We start from the raw sequence: 14,847 nt of genomic DNA, 5'->3' as shown, positions 1-14,847 counted from the left end.
AGTGGCTGGCAGGGTGCTTGAAGTGTTGCCCGAGCTAATGCAGCTACAGAGGTAGCTGCAGTCAAGATAGGAGTAGGGTCAGGTTGCCCCTGATCTATGGCCAGTTTTTTGTTTTGACCCCCTGATTATTAGGTTTAGGGAAGGTAATCTAAATCCAGATCTGTGCCAGCAGGCCACAGGAAATAACTTTGAAACAGGGTGTACCATTTTAAAGTGTTTTTGCCCCGGGGTTATAGAGTGAGCCTAGTCGTAGTGAGGTTATTTATATTAATGGATTTCACTATTTAGTAGTTCTGAGCAGTTAGTAGCCATCTGTGGTTCGAGACAGTGAGGAGCTGAGCTAAGTTCTGGTGACCATTAAGGGCATTCTACTCCGCCTCCCGGGTGGCGCAGTGGTTAGGGGCGCTGTACTGCAGCGCCAGCTGTGCCACCAGAGACTGGGTTCGCGCCCACGCTCTGTCGTAACCGGCCGCGACCGGGAGGTCCGTGGGGCGACGCACAATTGGCCTAGCGTTGTCCGGGTTAGGGAGGGTTTGGCCGGTAGGGAAATCCTTGTCTCATCGCGCACCAGCGACTCCTGTGGCGGGGCGGGCGCAGTGAGCGCTAACCAAGGTTGCCAGGTGCACGATGTTTCCTCCGACACATTGGTGCGGCTGGCTTCTGGGTTGGATGGCGCTGTGTTAAGAAGCAGTGCGGCTTGGTTGGGTTGTGTATCGGAGGACGCATGACTTTCAACCTTTGTCTCTCCCGAGCCCGTACGGGAGTTGTAGCGATGAGACAAGATAGTAGCTACTAAACAATTGGATACCACGAAATTGGGGAGAAAAAGGGGTAAAAAAAAAGGGCATTCTACTCCTAAATGAATTTAAATGAAATTATGCTGACACCATCTAAAATCTAACTTCCACCTACCGGAATGAGCTGAATAACAGCAGAGAAATTAACATTCAATTATCTGACAACAGCTCTGGTGAACATCCCTGCAGTCGGCATGCCAATTACTCAAACTCAAAACCTGAGACGTCTGTGGCATTGTGTTGTGTGACAAAACTGCACATTATAGAATGGCCTTTTGTCCCCAGCACAAGGTGCACCTGTGTAATGATCATGCTGTTTAATCAGCTTCTTGATATGCCACACCTGTCAGCTGGATGGATTGTCTTGGGAAAGAAGAAATGCTCACTAACAGGGATGTAAACACATTTCTGCACAACATTTGAGATACGCTTTATATGGAACATTTCTGGGATCGTTTATTTCAGCTCATGAAACCAACACTTTACATGTTGCATTTTATATTTTTGTTCAGTATCTAAACATTAACCTAAATGTCGTCACATTTTGCTGTGGCGATTCAGGGTGGAGTTGCAGGTGGGAAAATGGTGCAGCCTTCTTTCTTCATGCTATCTTGACTGAGCTCCTATGCCCAGCACCAGGAAATGGACTCCAACATCTCAGAAGAGGGAAGGTATTTTCGTTTAGCCAGTTACTTGTATTTAGCTGGATGGCTATAGAGATTAGCTCTGAATCACTATGAGTGGTGCAGTGCAGACTAATTTATTGCATGCGTATGACAGCTCTCCAAAGCGCAAGAAGTACGAATGCTCTGAATTCTGCTGAGGCCGCAAAGCATTAAATTCTGTATGGCCACTGCAGAAGTCGGATTGACCATTTAAAGCCTTTTAGTGGCCAAGTAACAGTTTTGACTTTAATCTATGGCAAGATCTTAAATTGATGTCTAGCAGTGATAAACAACCAATTTGACAAAGTTTGAAGAAATTTGAAAACAATAATGGGCAAATGTTGCACAATCCAGGTGTGGAAAGCTCTTAGAGACTTACCCAGAAAGACCCACAGCTGTAATCGCTGCCAAAGGTGATTCTAACATGTATTGACTCAGGGGGTTGACTACTTATATAATGAAGAAATATTAGTATTTTTTCATGTAACGCAACAAATGTGGAAAAAGTCAAGGCTTGTGATTATTTTCTGAAGGCACTGTAAACCCTGGATTACTGATACTATGTATTCTATAGCTTCCAACATGTTTTACAATGGTGGGTGAGTGTCAAGATGGCGGCACAGTGTCTTCAACACAGCGCGCCCTACCAGTCATCTAGTTTATAAAGTCAATTCAGAAAGTATTCTGACCCCTTCTCTTTTTCAACATTTTGTGACGTTACAGCCTTATTCTAAAATGGATTAAACATTTTTACAATATCATCTACACACAATACCCCATATTACAAATAAAAAACTGAGATATCACATTTTATATAAAGCACCAGTCAAAAGTTTGGACACAGCTACACATGCAAGGGTTTTTCTATATGTTTTTACTATTTTCAACTTTGTAGAATAGTAGTGAAGACATCAAAACTATGAAATAACACATATGGAATCATGTAGTAACCAAAAAAGTGTTAAACATATCAAAATATATTTGAGATTCTTCAAAGTAGCCACCCTTTGCCTTGATGACAGCTTTACACACTCTTGGCATTCTCTGGAATGCATTTCAATTAACAGGTGTGCCTTGTGACAAAAAAAGTTCATTTGTGGAATTTATTTCCTTCTTAATGCGTTTGAGCCAATCAGTTGTGTTGTGACAAGGTATGGGTGGTATACAGAAGATAGACATATTTGGTAAAAGACCAAGTCCATATTATGGCTAGAACAGCTCAAATAAGCAAAGAGAAACAGCAGTCCGTTACTTTAAGACATGAAGGTCAGTCAATCTGGAAAATGTCAAGAACGTTGAAAGTTTCTTCAAGTGCAGTCGCAAAAACCATCAAGCGCTATGATGAAACTGGCTCTTATGAGGACCACCACAGGAAAGGAAGACCCAGACTGTTCAGAGGTGACTGCTTGAATCAGTCCTTCATGGTTGAATTGCTGCAAAGAAACCACTACTAAAGGACTCCAATGAGAATAAGAGACTTGCTTGGGCCAAGAAATCTGCCCAAATTTGAGATGTTTGGTTCCAACTGCCTTGTCTTTGTGAGACGCAGAGAAGTTGAACGGATGATCTCCGCGTGTGGGGTTCCCACCGTGAAGCATGGAGGAGGTGATGATTTTCAACAGGACAATGACTCAGCACACCTCCAGGCTGTGTAAGGGCTATTTGACCAAGAAGCAGAGTGATTGAGTGCTACATCAGATGACCTGGCCTCCACAAACACACGACCTCAACCCAATTGAGATGGTTTGGGATGAGATGGACTGTAGAGTGAAGGAAAAGCAGCCAACAAGTGCTCAGCATATGTGGGAACTCCTTCAAGACTGTTGGAAAATAATTACAGGTGAAGCTGGTTGAGGGAATGCCAAGAGTGTACAAAGCTGTCATCAAGGCAAAAGGTGACTACTTTGAAGAATCTAAAATATATTTAGATTTGTTTAACACTTTTTTGGTTACTACATGTGTTATTTCATAGTTTTGATGTCTTTACTATTATTTTACAATATAGTAAAGATAAAGAAAAACCCTTGAGTAGGTGTGTCCAATCTTTTGACTGGTACTGTAAGTATTCAGACCCTTTACTCAGTACTTTGTTGAAACACATTTGGCAGCAATTACAGCCTTGAGTCTTCTTGGCTATGACACCGTAAGCTTGGCACATCTGTACTTGGGTATTTTCTCCCATTCTTCTCTGCAGAATCTATCAAGCTCTGTCAGGTGGATGGGGAGCATCAGCTCTCTCCAGAGATGTTCGATCGGGTTCTAGTCCGGGCTCTGGCTGGGCCACTCAAGGACATTAAGACTTGTCCCGGAGCCACTCCTGCATTGTTTTGGCTGTGTGCTTAGGGTTGTTGTCCTGTTGGAAGGTGAACCTTCGCCCAGGTCTGAGGTCCTGAGCGTTCTGAAGCAGGTATTCATCAAGGATTTCTCTGTACTTTGCTCCGTTCATCTTTCCCTCGATCCTGACTACTCTCCCAGTCCCTTCCGCGGAAAAACATTCCCACGGCATGATGCTGCCACGACCATGCTTCACCATAGGGACTGTATTGGCCAGGTGAAGAGCGGTGCTTGATTTTCTCCAGATGTGAGTGACACTTGGCATTTAGGCCAAAGAGTTCAATCTTGGTTTTATCAAACCAGAGAATCTTGTTTCTCATGGTCTGAGAGTCCTCCAAGTTGCCTGTCAAGTGCCTTTTACTGAGGAGTGGCTTCCATCTGGCCACTCTACCATAAAGGCTGAATGGTGGAGTGCGGCAAAGATGGTTGTCCTTCTGGAAGTTTCTCCCATCTCAACAGAAGAAATCTGGAACTCTGTCATAGTGACCATCGGGTTCTTGGTCACCTCCCTGACCAATGCCCTTCTCCCCCGATTGCTCAGTTTGGCCAGGCGGCGAGCTCTACAAAACGTCTTGGTGGTTTCAAACGTCTTCCATTTAAGAATGATGTAGGCCACTGTGTTCTTGGGGATCTTCAATGCTGCACAATTATTTTGGTACTCTTCCCCAGATTTGTGACTGGACACAATCCTGTCTCAGAGCTCTACAGAAAATTCCTTCAACCTCATGGCTTGGTTTTTGCTCTGACATGCACTGTCAACTGTGGGACCTTTAAACAGTGGGGCAAAAAAGTATTTAGTCAGACACCAATTGTGCAAGTTCTCCCACTTATAAAGATGAGAGAGGCCTGTACATTTCCTGTAAATTTCATCATAGGTACACTTCAACTATGACAGACATGTATGTCTTCCATTTCCTAATAATTGCTCCCACAGTTGATTTCTTCAAACCAAGCTGCTTACCTATTGCAGATTCAGTCTTCCCAGCCTGGTGCAGGTCTACAATTTTGTTTCTGGTGTCCTTTGACAGCTCTTTGGTCTTGGCCATAGTGGGGTTTGGAGTGTGACTGTTTGAGGTTGTGGACAGGTGTCTTTTATACTGATAACAAGTTCAAACAGGTGCCATTAATACAGGTAACGAGTGGATTAAAGAAGAAGTTACAGATCTGTGAGAGACAGAAATCTTGCTTGTTTGTAGGTGACCAAATACTTATTTTCCACCATAATTTGCCAATAATTTCTCCTAATTTTGTCTGTCATAGTTGAAGTGTACATATGATGAAAATTACAGGCCTCTCTCATCTTTTTAAGTTGGAGAACTGCACAATTGGTGGCTGACTAAATACTTTTTTGCCCCACTGTATAGACAGGTGTGTGCCTTTCCAAATCATGTCCTATCAATTGAGTTTGCCGCAGGTGGACTCCAATGAAGTTAGGTAAATTGCTAAACCATTCTACAATGGGGTTGTCAGATTTTTCTATTCAATACTCGTTTTGTTTGTAGAGGAAAAGCAAATGTGAACTGTTCTAGCGTCTTCAATGTGTCCAACTGCAGTAATATTTTTTCATGTTACATATTTTTTGCCGTGGCTGCAATAATATTGCTGTGGTGCAGCGCCACATCTAAATGACTGCAGCAGAAACACTGATGTAATGTCCAACAAAAAATTACATTCGATGAGGACGGAATTCTGGAGGCTTTTATTCTAGGCGCGAAGATGTCTAAATAATAATATGAAAATGAGAAAGTGAACGATTTTTTAATAAAAATTTTCAAAAAAAGTTTAGCTCAGTGAGGAATTGGGTATGTCCTGATTTGCGATATATTATCTACTTTTACAGCCAGGGTTTCATTTAAATTGGCCTTGGCACAATACTTTTATTGGACATTATTCTGAGTTTTGGCGATGTTGAAATTCATTGGCACAAAACACAGCCTAAATAAGTATTCACTGTGGAAGTTGATAAATGTAGGCCATTCTGAAGAAATCTATGCGCAGCACTTAGTTTTAAGCATCAATTTATCAATTTTCTTGCTCAAACTGCAAACAGCACCAGTCAAACTCTAACCTCTTGGAAACACAGGGATGTCGCGTACGGGATTAATATTATCAGAGGACCTTGGAATTTGCCCCGCTATATAAAAATGACTGACCTGGCCCATTCGCACAGGACTAAAATTATGGATGTGGTGTTTAAATAAATACATTACCCGACATCCCCCAGTAAAATTCTCTGACGCATTGTACATTCATCAGATGTTATACCAAGCCTAATCCATTTGCAATGCAAACGTTCCAGAATTGTATTCATGGAGATCTTTATAGCTGAGGGATTAACCAAGATATTGGCCAGCAAATTGCAATTTCTCTCCCGTTGTGACCTATGCTTTGAAAGCACCACTGGAGGCAGAAAAACATATTTGTAACAAGTGACAGTAGCCCTATTCCCAGATCCTACCACAACAAAGCCATGTATTTTATCAAACTGGTCAGAGTGGTTCTGGTTGTAATTTAGTTGTCAGGCAGGTGTGATTGCTTCTTGTAGACTGGACTCGGACTCCTTAAGAGAAACCAAATTACGATGTAGAACCAGTGCAGCGGCTGACACACAAAGGGCTTTTTACCTTCAGGATGATGACACACTTCCAGGTAGATGTCTATGTTAGCCCCTCCATCCCGCTTTCTAAAGCCTTGCTCATACCATGCTGAAGTTGTTTTCATCATCCCCAGCCCCACTTACTAGTTTCTTCCTTAGACTTTTATCCTTAGGAGGCCCCAGAACGGCGACCGGCACACCGTAGAGGCAGGAAGCGGGATAATGGTGTGGGGAAATTGGTACTTGATTGCGGGCGGTCGTGTTGTAAATTGGACCGCCGACGTGGATGTTCTTTGAAAAGACTGCTAAGGGTTCTGCAGGGGTGGCAGTGGGAACGGAATGATTTTTTAAATTTTTGTTGTGTGAAATAGAAAAGTTGAGTGCCAGTGGATGATACATTTTAAAGTAAGAGTCCATGTCTGTAGAAAACGGGCCAGCGTTCTGTAGATCTTCAGTAGTCACTTGGGGGATGGCAAGGTCCCTCCTCTTCTCTGACCATCCACATTTTATCTGTCACATGCTTCTTAAACAACTGGTGCAGACTAACAGTGACGTGCTTACTTTCGGGTTGTTTTCCAACAATGCAGAGTGAAAGATAATAGAAATAGTGACACGAGGAATAAATACACAGTGAAGAACAGTAATGAGTAAAAAATAACATGGCTATATATACAGGGAGTACCAGTACCAAGTCCAAAAAGCCTTTTGTGTCCAACACAAATAGGAAGGCAAAGGGTGAGACTTTGAATGTGTTGACAAACATTCAATGAATTGGAATTGTCTGCCTTTGCACACACCACTCTCTCCCTGTGCAACCTGTTGATGTCCGATGCACTAGTAGTCTATGCACTCTGCATATCAATGCATTTGGTTGGAAAACAATCAAAATATGCTGTCTTTTGTGGTGTTTTTGATTACAAGCATCCCATTGCTGTTCCTTTGTATTGTGAATGTTGTGATTGCAGGATTGTAATTAGAGGACTCAACGACTGTGATTGATTTCAATCAAATTTATATAGGGAGGTGAAAACCTTGATTAATGTATTGAAGGAAATTTGCAGCAAGGCGCATGCCCTTCCATAGTAATTTCCAGGATCTCATCCTTTGAAAAACATGTCTATGTTGCATAAAGAATTAGAATATGCTGGCAGAATCAGAAAAATAGGTGTTACACACAGCATGATGAGGGATGACTCCTGACACATTAATCTGCCTTTAAATTGGTTCCTCCTTTTCAGGGTTGATATGGTGCAGATGGACCTTATTGTCGTCAAGTGGTTGACCCGCTTGCAATCGAAATATCTACACAGGCTGCCAACGTTCTATTAGTCAATGTCATAGATATGGCATGGTTTTCCCATTCTCACAGCATGGGGGCTATAGTTAAAAGATACCTATTCACAAGCAACAATATTAATCTTTGAGCTCCCTCCCTTTCCTACCCCGTTCCCTCCCTCTGTGAGGGGGTATCTTGAGTGGCGCTACTATTACCTACAGCGAGTTTCTGGCTCCTGCTGAGAGAGCTCAATTAATCTAGGTGCTCAACTCGTACAAAGTAGCCAGGCAGTGCAGCAGCACTCTGCTCCGAAGTGCCCCCTTCAGTGAAAAAAGGAGGGGGGGGGGGCAGAGACTGAAACGCGTCAAAATTCTAAACTGAAAAAGGGTGGCACCGGCGCTCGACTCCCACTCCACACCCTCGTTGCGCACCCAGCTCACCAAGCCTGGGTGGGGAAAAAGGGAAGCTAGGAAGCACAGACCGGAGACTCTTATAGTTGCAGCTCATCAGCTCTACTCAGAAGCCAGCAAAGTGTAAAGCTGTAGCGTTGTCAAAACTCGCAGGACTTCTGGATCACTGAGCGAGACCGGGACAGGGGGGTAGACATGGGTGCTTTGATGGTCATCTTTTCTCTTCAGAAAGATCAGAGGCGCAAGAGGACAGGTAGGCCAGGGTGTGTGCGTGTGGGGGGGTTGGTGTGCAGGATGGTGGTCGTAATCACTAAACTAGATTACTCAAACTACTGAAGACATTGAGGTAATATGCTCAATTTGAATTGCTTTCAAAGCCCAGACCTGAACGAGTTCCTTATCTTTTCATTCTCTAATATGCATTTCCTGTGTTTTATTTGCAACATGTTTTAGGGTGTTTGTTTTCTTCAATCCCCTACAGACTTTTCCACTAGTAATGTGTTGTTGGGTTCATTATACTCCTGTATGAATTAATGTGCCACACCACTAGTCCATGAAATTGACTCCGCATAATTTACCCCTTGAACTTTCGAATGCCACCTTTCACAATTTAAATGGGTAATCTGGGATTGATACATACATGTTTGAACTTTTAAATGAATGACATATAAGCCATTGGTTCTTGAAGAATATAACTTAAAGCTAAATGCCTCACGAGTTTAGTTCAACTGGCATCTGAACCCAAAATATAAACTTGTTTTTGTAAACAATGTAATTGTAAACAAACACTATATAGCTTCAAAACATGATAACAACTATAATGTTCATCCAATGGATGAATTTGAGTGTTTTATGAATTTGAGTGATAACTCCAGCTCCATCCCTCAGCTATTTACCAGAAAAGTGATGCAGTGACTGCTTTGTTGACTGCAATGCAGAATTCGCTCTGCCATTTCCTGGTTGCAAAAATTTGAAGAGTTTGCCTCATTTCAGTTTGTGACAAAACAAGCAAGAATAGTGTAGAGAATTATTGTGCCATATAAACCGTTGTGAAATATATTTTCCATAACCAACAACATTGTATTTTCAGCTGTTTGAAGCTGATGTACAAAACCAAAAGTAAAAACTAAACTTAAGATCGGGAAGCATAGGAAATAACGCTCATAGAGCAGATCTACTGCTCCTTTGACTTGCTTTCAATGAGAATGACAGATCTTTAAGTCACATTTTTATGAGAAGTTGGTTGGGTCGCCCAAAAAGTTACGTATTGCAGCTTAAAACAGAGTGTAAGACCATCCATTTAAGGACAATGAAATATTTAACAGGTGGTCAGTCATGGTGGTAGTGGTGGGGGTTGTAAGTTGTCAAAAGTTATATTTAGTAATTTGGTGCTGTACGAGAGACTGATCACTGATGGATCACTCTTATCTTAAGCCATATTTCATTGAAGTCTTGTGAAACAAGCTGAAAGCAAAATGAATGGGGGAGCCATTCTTAGGCAATAGATCAGTTTTGACAGCTCTGTCTGTGCAATGTAAGCACATTTCACCAGAACCCAGATAGGAGAACATGTGGACCAGGCAGGCACAATTCCCCTCCATAAACTCTTAAAGGTACATTTCTAAAATGTTCAACTTTATATTCATCATCTCCAGCACCACCCCAGCATCAACAAATGTGAAAATAGCATGTTTCTGGGGGGGGGGGGGTTAAATGAAGATGAGTGTTGCCAATGACATCATCAACCAATTACGACAATTAGTAGGCCAAGCCTACTATTCATAATTGCTTCAAATCACAATGCACACTGATGTCATTGGAAACACTTATCTTCCTCCTTTTCTATATTTTTTGTTGGGAAAAAAGGTACTATTTTCACACTTTGATGTTGGGGTGGTGCTGGAGATGATTTAATATGAAGTTGAACATTTTGTTAAATTTCCATTTAAGCTGAAATCAAGATTTCAAAACCTCAATTTGATGACTACTCACTCACTGTGCTCAGCATTGTAATGAGCTCTTATTATCATGGTCTAAATTATTTAGCATTTCGCCATGAAGAGTGTGTGTGTATGTGTGTGCGTGCGTGCGTATGAGATTTGAAGTTGAGTTCAAACCCAGACTGAGCTCCTGGGACCATCACAGTGGATGGAAGGGATTTTATGAATTGGGCTGATTCGTTGCATGGTTAACACATGGGGCCAGAAGCCCTGAGTGCCACTCCACTACCCACTCAGTGTTCCACATTAATTACCAAAGCTGCTCTCACCTACATGTGAAGAGCCACTGTTTTAGTTAGCGCCTTGCCAACCGTACCCTCAAACTCCTCTCTCTTCTACTCCATTCAGACCCATTCTTTTGAAGTGTCTCAAGGTGAAAAGATACGAGAGTGTACTCTAGTGATGGTGGTTCAGCATGATGGTACAGTAGGTCCACCAAAATCATAGAAATCAGTTTATATAGAGTTAAATATGTAATTCTATGGGTAGGTCTAGATATATGACTCTTTTGTTCAGTGTTGGTCTGAGTGGGTTTTTGAGCTTCTGAAGTATTCCAATGTGAAATGATGTAAGATTGTAGTTGGTGGTTTCATTATGATTGTAGGTCTAGGTGTACTGGGCTTGTTGTCGACGTAATCTGCTGTGAATCAATCTTTTCAGGGTTTGTTTGTGAGTGGTTGGCGTAGGAGTGCTGCACTCGATGCATTACCTCTCGGATAGAAACGGCAAAACATCAAGTGACTCAACCCCTTAGTGGGTAAATGGATGTCTGTTTTGTACTTTTCTAATCTGTCATATGAAGGTGAATGGTTGTATAAGCAAGCATTAAATGGTTTCAACCCCTCCCTCTGCACTGTTCATTTAGTTTAAGTTTCATGTTAAAATCACGTAATGTACCAGGCAGAAAAAGCTAATTTCAGCTCTACCATGATGTACCACACTTGAGTGATGTGTGTCCTTGCCTGCTACATGGATGAGCTTCCCGATCTAATGAATAGGCTTTAGCTCAAGAGACCAACACAGTCTTGTAGCATGTAGAAGACCTGGGTTTGAACCCAGTTGGTCACACATGCACTTTTGTTTACGGCAATCCCAGTACGTTTTGTTAATTGATTGTTGTGATCTCCCTCTGTTTCGGTCGGGGGGTCTCGAGTGGGTCGTGTTGCTGGCCGGGCCCCGGTACAGGACTTCTGGTGTTTACAGAACTACAAGAGACTTGTAACATCCGCAGGGAGAGCAGCTGCCACTACACCCATAGTACTGCTCAGCCATGATCAGTCCATTTTCCACTATGCTCACACGGCAGAAGTGCCACATGCACACATTCACTATGTGTTTATATGTTGTGCTGTATGTCTGTTTGAGCGTGAATTTTGTTACGGATCCTTAAAGTTGTATAAGTTGTCATCGCATTCCAATTACATGGTTGCCATTCACTCAGTGCTACTAAATCCCACAGTTCATGGCCACCCTACTAAGCAACACATACAGTGCATGAAGTAGCTTTATAGCATGCCTTTATACCACAGTGTGTATTGCTACTGTCCATAAAATTCAACTTTAAAACAAAGGTCCTGATTCTTTTTGATCACTAAAGATCCATGGCATTTATCAAAAGAGGGTTGTTCCCTTTTGAAAATGGCACAACTCTATTGCTTTCAAAACACACGTATTTACAGAGCAAATCCATAGCACTTACTTTTCGTTCCTGAGACCACACTGGGTTAGTTGAACGTTTTTAAAAAGCATATTACTGCCGATTTAGAGCTCTGCTACCCGACCCGAGCCAGATGGGCCCCGAAACAGTTTTCATCAATAACTAGGATACGGGTAAAGCTCGGGTATCACCAAATTATTCTGTAACATTTTGAAGCTGAGCCAATTTCTCGTGCTCTGACTAAGATCATAACATGGTGTCAGAAGTGCTTCAACCTCACCAAATATAAGACAGGAGAGATTATTTAAAAGAAAATGTTCCTTGTTTTGTCTGAGTTTAGAGTTTTAAAAAAAAGAAGTAGCTAACAGCTCTCAAGTCTCATCATTGAGCAGAGCAGTCCAAACAAAGCTGTTGCTATGGATACTCACAGACCCAGAGCTGTCATGAGCAGAGCGTGAGTGACATTGAGGTGCAGCTAATGGATTTACTAACAGAGGAAGTTGTTTCTTGAATTTGGAAGAAGCGATGGGTAGAGTAGGGCCTGAACGTTGCAGGCATTTTATTTAACCCTTGTTTTACCAGGTAAGTTGACTGAGAACACATTCTCACTTATCAAATCAAATTATGTTCTGGGCAAGGTATGCTTTCGCCGAAAAGCATTTTATAAATATGACACTGTGGTTGGTTTAACAAGAAGTTAATCTGAATTTTTATAATTCTGTAATTGAAGTTGGCGCTCTGCAACCTCACTGGATGTTGGCCAGATGGGACGCTAGCGTCCCACATACCCTAGAGAGGTTAACACGTTTAAATGTTTTACTCACGTTGGCCACGGTGAAGGAGAGCCCGCAGGTTTTGGTCGCGGGCCATGTCAGTGGCACTGTATTGTCCTCAGCATGCAAAGAAGTTGTTTAATTTGTCTAGGGGCACGACGTCGGTGTCCGCGATGGGGCTGGTTTCCTTTTTGTAATCCGTGATTGACTGTAGACCCTGACACATACGTCTCCTGTCTGAGCCGTTGAATTGCGACTCTACCTTGTCTCTATACTGACGCTTAGCTTGTTTGATTGCCTTGTGAAGGGAATAGCTACACTGTTTGTATTCGGTCATGTTTCCAGTCGCCTTGCCATGATTAAAAGCAGTGGTTCGCACTTTCAGTTTTGTGCGAATGCTGCCATAAATCCACAGTTTCTGGTTGGGGAAGGTTTTAATAGTCACCGTGGGTACAACATCACTGAATAACTTGCCAATAAACTCGCTCACCGACTCAGCCTCTGACAATAACATTGATGCATACGCTATCTGGAACATATCCCAGTCCACGTGATCGAAGCAATCTTGAAGCGTGGAATCCGATTGGTCGGACCAGCATTGAACAGACCTGAGCATGGGCATTTCCTGTTTTAGTGTCTATAGGCTGGGAGCAACAAAATGGAGTCGTGATCAGATTTGCCGAAAGGAGGGCGAGGGAGGGCTTTGTATGCGTCGCAGAAGTTAGAGTAGCAATGTTGCCAGCCCGTGTCGCTCATTCGATATGCTGATAAAATTTAGGGAGCCTTGTTTTCAGATTAGCTTTGTTAAAATCCCTAGGTACAATAAATGCAACCTCAGGATATATGGTTTCCAGTTTACTTAGAGTCCAATGATGTTCTTTCAGGACGGTCAGGACGGATATACACGGCTGTGATTATATTCAAAGAGAATTCTCTTGGTAGATAATGCGGTCGGCATTTGATTGTAAGGCATTCTAGGTCAGTTGAACAAAAGGACTTGAGTTCCTGTATGTTGTTATGATCACACCACGACTCGTTAATCATAAGGCATACACCCCTGCCCTTATTCTTACCAGGGAGATGTTTGTTTCTGTCTGCGCGATGCATGAAGAAACCGGGTGGCTGTACCAAATCTGATAAAATATCCAGAGTGAGCCATGTTTCTGTGAAACAGAGAATATTACAATCTCTGATGTCTCTCTTTGGAAGGCAACCCTTGCTCGAATTTCGTCTACCTTGTTGTCAAGAGACTGGACATTGGCAAGTAGTATACTCGGGAGCGGTGAGCGATGAGCCTGTCTACGAAGCAGAAGACCACTCCGTCTGCCCCTTCTGTGGTGTCGTTGTTTTGGGTCGCCTACTGGGATCCGATCCATTGTCCTGGGTGGTTGTCCAAATAGAGGATCCGCTTCGGGAAAGTTGTATTCCAGGTCGTAATGTTGGTAAGTTGATGTTGCTCTTATATCCAATACTCCTTCCCGGCTCTATTTAATAAAACTTCAGATTTCCTGGGGTAGCAATGTAAGAAATAATACATGAAAAAACAAAATACGGCATAGTTTCCTAAGAACGCAAAGCGAGGCGACCGTAGAACTTATAGCAACACCATGGGGAATAGTTTCAAGGGAGATGAGGGGGGGGATGAATGAGCCCATTGGAAGCTGGGGATGATTAGTTGGACATGATTTGGCTGGGACACCGGGGTTAACACCCCTACTCTTACAATAAGTGCTGTGGGATCTTTAGTGACTACTAAGAGTCAGGACACCTGTTTTAACATCCCGTCCGAAAGACTGCACGATACTCAGGAAAATGTCCCAATCACTGTCCTGTGGAATTGTGATATTTTGTTTAGACCAGATAAACAGTTCCTCCTACTGTCCCTCCAACACCACTTTCTCCCATCCAGGGACCAACCCTGCTTAGCTTCAGAGGCAATCCAGCAGTGGGATGCAGGGTGGTATGCTGCTGGCAATGGGAAGATCTTGGGCTTAAAATTAATGCACGTGCAGGACTCTACTGTTGATATTGCTTCAGTATTCATAGCCACACTCTTGAATAGTTTATTCATTACTCTACGCGCTCATACTGTATAATGGAGTTATCAGCAATGTTCCTCTCGGACTGCCATGCAGATTAAATATCAGCCCACGTAGAAAAGCACAAGATTGAACCTCACTCAACTTTCTAGAGTTTTCCCCTTTAGTTAACACAATGTGGCTCCCTTGTGGCGCACCGGTCTAAGGCTCTGCATCCCAGTGCTAGAGTCGTCACTACAGATGCTGGCTCGATTCCAGGCTGTATCACAACCGGCCGTGACTGGGAGTCCCATAGGGCGG

General features: G+C 42.7%; 1 protein-coding gene across 3 annotated transcripts in view; it reads left to right on the top strand.

Annotated features, from left to right (window-relative positions):
* Window positions 1-14,847, top strand: part of kcnip4a (potassium voltage-gated channel interacting protein 4a) — a 278,940-nt gene that overhangs the window by 158,953 nt on the left and 105,140 nt on the right. Inside the window, exon 1 of one of the 3 annotated variants that reach the window (XM_036987595.2) lies at window positions 7,855-8,331. The exons of the other annotated variants lie outside the window; for them this stretch is intronic. Within the exon in view, the coding sequence (XP_036843490.2) occupies window positions 8,274-8,331 (58 nt within the window). The 5' untranslated portion in view covers window positions 7,855-8,273. Of the gene's footprint in view, window positions 1-7,854; window positions 8,332-14,847 lie in introns of those variants that run through there. 3 annotated transcript variants of the gene reach the window in all.

This window comes from Oncorhynchus mykiss, chromosome 9, assembly GCF_057628025.1.
Source record: "Oncorhynchus mykiss isolate SJ-2025 chromosome 9, ASM5762802v1, whole genome shotgun sequence".
Lineage (NCBI taxonomy): Eukaryota > Metazoa > Chordata > Actinopteri > Salmoniformes > Salmonidae > Oncorhynchus > Oncorhynchus mykiss.
The sequence above is the reverse complement of the archived record's forward strand: the minus strand, read 5'-3'. Positions and strand labels throughout refer to the sequence as shown.